Source organism: Morone saxatilis, unplaced genomic scaffold (genome assembly GCF_004916995.1).
Source record: "Morone saxatilis isolate NCDOM2014 unplaced genomic scaffold, NCSU_SB_2.0 Contig0, whole genome shotgun sequence".
Taxonomy (NCBI): domain Eukaryota; kingdom Metazoa; phylum Chordata; class Actinopteri; family Moronidae; genus Morone; species Morone saxatilis.
In genome coordinates this window covers 14,430,378-14,436,388 of record NW_023339650.1, presented here as the reverse complement: position 1 = coordinate 14,436,388, position 6,011 = coordinate 14,430,378, and the positions used below count along the sequence as shown (strand labels likewise).

General features: G+C 39.1%; 1 protein-coding gene across 1 annotated transcript; it reads right to left on the bottom strand.

Moving 5' to 3' along the window:
- Positions 1–842: 842 nt before the first annotated feature.
- On the bottom strand, positions 843–4,744 carry LOC118321996 (clusterin-like protein 1). The gene is made up of 7 exons (XM_035653574.1): positions 4,642–4,744; positions 4,408–4,556; positions 3,426–3,596; positions 2,860–3,316; positions 2,646–2,774; positions 1,710–1,924; positions 843–1,329 (listed from the first exon to the last, which is right to left on the bottom strand). Exons 1-7 carry the CDS (start codon positions 4,730–4,732, stop codon positions 1,120–1,122), a joined length of 1,422 nt encoding a protein of 473 aa, XP_035509467.1. The 5' UTR covers positions 4,733–4,744; the 3' UTR covers positions 843–1,119.
- Positions 4,745–6,011: the final 1,267 nt, after the last annotated feature.

Genomic DNA, 6,011 nt, shown 5'->3' with positions numbered 1-6,011 from the left:
CTTAAACAGAGGAAGTGATAAATAAACATTGGTGTGAATAAAAATTTGCAAGCATAAGCATTTTGTTTTCCAATTTTCAATTTTCATTTGCAAAAAATAATATTATATCACTTAACATAAACCATAAATACAGATTGTTTCAAAAGCTGAAGAAAAAGGTGATTAAAACTTTTAGCTTTAGAAAATATCCAAATATTACATTTAAAAATACAGTTAAGGAAGTCACTTTTTTTTTGTTTTGTTTTTACTAAAACCACAAATTATAGCTTTATTTACAGTGTTTTCTTGTACGACTGCTATAAGACTATATTAATTGAAATTTAGTAATAAATAAATAAAATAAACATAATAACCTTAGAAAAAATAGAGTTAAGTAGGTCTATACAACCACAAACCTGTAAAATGTGGACTAGACTTACAGCCATTTCACCTGCCTTAAACAGAGGAAGTGATAAATATTCAAACATTACAGTTAAGGAAGTCACTACATGAATTTATAGGATGAATTTTGACAAAAGTAATAAAAAAAATGAAAGAATAGCTCGAGCAGAGTGTACACAGGTTTATTGCAGAAACATTTAAAACCCTAAGATTTAACTTACATGAATAAAAACAACATAAGCTGTGCATGTAAAGGTTTAAAGGTCTAATACAGATTTCAAGTTTTACAAGGATTAGCTTAATTGTTCAAAGATAACCGGTACTGGACTCTTTATTCAGCATCTGATGATAATGGGTGAACACTGGGATGTTCACATTAGTCCGTTCCTGTGTCGAGAAAAAGAGTTTTTTAAAGAAAATTAACCACAATTTAAACTGACGTAGGCGTCAACACGAGCCAGTCAATCAATTTAAATAGTCTCTACATACAAATTAATTTAATCTTGTGATACAAAGTCAGTGAAGGGTGAAATTTAGGATTGTTTCTTAGTTACTTCATCATTTTGGATTATGACACATCATCCCATTTGCATTGTGTCTCTCAGAATAAGATTAAATGTGAAGAAATGCACAGGGATTTGTCACGGTGTAAAGTTGTCGGATTCAAATTATCACAATTCATTTAGCTCGAATTCAATTTGGAGCTCTGCCAAGTGATGCCAGAAGCCAAATAATTAACTAAGCCACAACACTGCCAGCATCAATACCTCTTATCTGCCGTTTGTGGAGAGTCAGAGCTTCTTGAGCTACATATTGGATAAAAGCAGGGTCGTCCACCTCCAGGTCCGCTGGGACTGAGACCGTTATTGGGGCAGAGTCCAGTAAAGTTACAGCCACACTGCTGTCAACTTTAGGTCTGATGTTGTTCATCTGTTGCTGTGGATTCACCTGAAAAATGAGATTGAGTGAATCAGTTCTTGTACAACAAATAACGTCCTGGCTCACCTGCCAACGGCTGAAACACCTAACGAGATTCCCTCCAGTTTAAATAAATCGTACCCATTTGTAGGCAGTATTATGTACACAGCCAGGTTCCATAAACAACATGTGCTTCAGCTGTGGAGTTTTAATTTAAACCATGTTCATTCATTTTAGAGATTAAGTCTATTATCTGTAACAGAATTCAAATAACAGGATTATTTTTGAATCCTCTTTGGCCAAGAAATTCACAACAGTAATCCTTGTTGTGATGCATTTGGCACAACCCGTGTGACATCCAAAAATTAAATACTATAAGATAAAGCCTGATGAATGCACTGGAAACATACTGTGATCACGCTGAAGATGTTGTGTGGGCCCGCTGTGCTGTTGGACAGTTGGCTGAGCCAGCCGTACTTGTCATCCATGTTGCTGAGCCACCTCTGTGTGTCCGCTGTGTGTCTCTGCACCAGCTGCAGCCTGTCCTCAAACTGCTGACGGGAGGCGTTGAGGAGCATGTACATCTCCTCCATCTCGGAGTGTAACTGCTGGACACTGGGACACTCTGTACGAATAAATGATCACATATAGATGAGCGTGCAAAAGCCCAGGTGTGCTTGGTGAAGTTAAGAAACAAGAAAAACTACAATTATCAATTATATTTTATTATTTTCTCTCTGGAGTAAAACTCCATTATTTAAATCACTTCACAGATTATATCAGTGCAGACTATTTTAGCTAAAATGCCATTAGTTATATTCACCGTCAACAGAAAATTAATCAACAATTTTGATGATCAATTAACAGTTTAAGTCAGTTATCGATCAAGCGTGTCAAACATTTACTGTTTTTAGCTTCTTAAATGTGAGAATTTGCTTTTCTCTGATTTATTTATTTATTTGTCCGTATAAAATGTAATGGATTTGGGTTTTTAGTCAGACAAAAGAAGCAATCTGAAGACGACATGAGCTCTCAGGAAGTATTGTGTAAGTATTTTATAGACATTTTATAGACTAAACAATTCATCAGACAATCAAAGTAATAATAAACCAAGTAATTGATATTACGGTAATGTTTAACTCATGATGTCTTTTATTACAGAAACTACCTCACCAGCTAGACTTTATAGTGACACTAAAATGCAATCAGCAAACTTATTATTTGCATTTAAAGCCCAGATGGAGACATTTCTTCATATCTGTACTATATGCACACATATGGGATGAGCAGCTACACAGATATGAAATCAATATTGCCAAAGACAACATGTTTTCTGTGTCGGTTACCTTTTATCAGATAATCTTCACACGTCTCGCACAAACTTTGGAGCTGCCAGCACTCTGATGCTTGCCTGCGGAGTCGTCTGCACAGATGTCTGTTCTGGGACTGTCCCAAAGCAGAAAGGGCTCCTGTATCTTTGTAGATAAATATACAGTAATAGATGTTAAAGTGGTTATCTTAAGAGAAAGAATAAAGGGTACACATGTAGTGCTCACATACCTCTGCTTAATTGATGAAAGTACTCCTCCGCTTCTTGTACCTCCTCAAACACATCCACCACCGTGGAGCTGAACTCCTCCAGCACATTCCTCCCAAAGTCATACACCGAGTCAACGATGTGGTCCAGACCCACCGTCCTAAAGAAGCCAGCACTCGAGCCGCCCTGCGTGGCCGACTGCGGGCTGGGTTGGAGCTCTGTGTTGAAGGCCATCAGGAAGGAATGCCCTAACACCTGTTGCATCTTTTTGACCAGACTGGCGCTCTGGTTGTGCAGGAGGCTGATGTTTGACAGCAGCTGGCTGAACGATGCGTCCGCCTGCAGAAGCTCCAGGTCTGCTTCATCTTCTGTGACCTGATTCTCAGGTGGGTTGGTGCGACCCGCATTCTCCTCGTTTTGGTTGAAAACACGCTCAGTGACTTCCAGCTGGGCGGCCATTTTCCTGAAAAACTCCTCCACCTGCAGAGAGAGAGATTCATAGAGAAACCATCATGGGTGGAGTTACAAACCAGTCTCAGCTTCATCATTTAACTGAGATGGTTATAACAGGAATATGCTGAGGTCAAACCTTGAATGAGAAGGAAGCGAAGCCACGTCGACACGTAGAAGTATAGAAGGCCTTACAAGTATCTTCAAGACAAGGTCGACATTCCTCAAAGGAAGATTTGGTTAAATCTTGACATTGCTGCTCAGCCTCCTCTAGTTTCTGCTCTGTTTCCTGGACCAACTGCATCGCCCCCTGAAGGAACCCCAAAACAGAGAATTCTGTCACAGATACATTACTTCTTAATAAGCCAGAGAGGATAACATGTGGTTTTTGGGGGCCCTGGCACAAAGCCCCTCGTCTTTTATTTTGAAAAGACATTTAAAAAAAAAAACAGATTAATCTACAGACAGTTCATTTATCCTGACTGCAGTAAAACTACACCCCGACTCCCTAAACTAGCTCTACTCCCACATACATTATTCACTGTCTGCTTTGAGGTTTCTCTGTGAAGCTTTGTGCGGCTTTGCCTTTATGAGGCAGAAAATATGTGATGGGCTTCAGAATAATGCTCAAAGACTGGCATTTAACTGCTCAACTACAATGGTCATGTTCTGTCAGAAGTTAATGCATCCCGGCATCATGGTATTTCAACTGTGGGTTTCTTACATCAGGAATGATTACTGCAAATATCGGTCGGTTTGCAGAGGCTCGACACTTAAAAGACCGGTCTGTAGGATTTAGTGGCATCTGGCAGTGAAGTTGCAACCACTTTAAAACAGCTCAGCCTTCTATGAGTGTAGGAGAAACTACGGTGGCTGCAAAATTGGTCTGTGTGATCTGATCTAAACATGGTGGTTCAACATGGCGGCCTCTGTGGCAGAGGACCCGCTTCCTCTGTAGAATAAAAGGTCTCATTGTAAGGTAACGAAAACACGATTCCTCTATTCAGGTGATTATTCACTAATGAAAACATACCTATGAATATTAAATTCCATTTCTGCCAATAAATCCTCCTAAATGTTACGCTGGACCTTAAAGTTGCAATGACAGAAACACTTTATACCTTCTTCTTGTCACTGCTGTGTCTCAGGGCGTCCATAAGATGTCTGTGCTTCTCCTCTTTTTTCTCCATCATTTCCTTCACTCGCTTCACCCCGAGTAACGCCCGCTTTATTTCCTCATCGACATACTGCTCTCCTGCTGCAGACAGCTCTACACACACCAATGAAACATGCTGGCATTAAGTTCTGCAACCGGTATTAGTAAGAAAAGTGTTTTCTGTTAATGAAGGCCTCACTTTCCAGCGTGTCCTCGCTCAGTGGCGGAGAGTCAGCAGCACAGAGCAGGAGTTCTGTGATGCAAAGAATTTGAACAAGCAGCCTCTTCATCCTGTTTTGAGCTCTGTAAAAAGTACAAAACCTACTCATTATTCTGCTATAGTAACATAAAGCTCTACAAACAAAAGACATGCTTTGACCCACCGTGCAACCTGCCACAAGGTGGTGCCATTTCTCAAGGATTTTAATTTAGAGACCCTTTATATGATACATACAGTGTATAATAATACAATAACAATTAAGGGCAACAAATTATCCCTGTGAACAAAAAGGTTCATTCATAGTATGTCAGTGTGAAGCCAAATTAACACGATTACCGAAAGAGATCCCCATTAACTAAAGCTACTGCAGTCAACTAATCTTTCTGGGGCGGAAGTATCACATTGCATAACAAGGATAATAACTGTAACACAGTGCAACTGAATTATGTATTACAAATTAACAAAATTGCAAAAGCTCAAATGACTTCTTTAAATCAATTCTAAATAAATTCTTCTTGTTCTAGCACCTGTAAAGGTTGACTGTGGACATTCAGTAGGCAACTATTACATTAACATCTCTGTGTACATGTCAATCAACACAATAAATAAAAAAAACAATAATAGAGTGATAATATGAATTAAAGTCAGCAACAAATGACACTGAACCTGCCCATAACATAAAAATGTCATATTCTAATGTCTTTCCACTGCTTTTCATTAACTTTCACTGAAAACATAGTTTTACTATATGATTCCCAGTTTGCATGTGTCCCAAAATCAATCTGTATAACTGTATTTGATGCTACCTGTGAACAAATAACTCTTAATAAGTTTATCCTATACGCAAAACAGAAATAAATGATGAAAATGTACAATAGTTTAAAGAAGTATAAAACATTTACCTTGATAACTATGAAAACATCAGACTCAGCAGGTTGTGCTGTTGGAGAGAGGAGAGTGAGTCGTCTACTTCCTCAAAGGATTGTTCTATTTTTATGGATCTACTCACCGGCGCAGATCCTATTAGGGTGTTTGCATTATCAAGCCTTACGCGCACAGCATAACTACAGATCAGCTTAAGACAGGCTTTAATGCACAGTAAACATTACATGCTCCATTGTTTGCAGGTCTATCTCACCTTATTGCCTCCAACATACTCCAGAGCCCCTCTCAGGTAAAACATTCTGCTCTAATCTCCATCAGACTGACGGTAAGCCTGAGCTCCCTGCAGAGACCTGGCACACAATGGCATGGTCTTGTGTGAGCTCTGCATTGTAGGCCTCAAGAGGAGCAGACGGACTGTGTGTACATGTGCAAATATGCATGATAATACGAAAAACCAGCGTGTT

Excerpts from the sequence above, each read along its gene's own strand:
- LOC118321996 (XM_035653574.1), bottom strand. The coding sequence starts at position 4,732 with ATGAAGAGGCTGCTTGTTCAAATTCTTTGCATCACAGAACTCCTGCTC. Across the intron at positions 4,557-4,641 it reads GAGCGAGGACACGCTGGAAA|AGCTGTCTGCAGCAGGAGAG; the intron begins GTGAGGCCTTCA and ends TGGTGTGTGTAG. Across the intron at positions 1,330-1,709 it reads ACATCTTCAGCGTGATCACA|GTGAATCCACAGCAACAGAT; the intron begins GTATGTTTCCAG and ends CTCATTTTTCAG.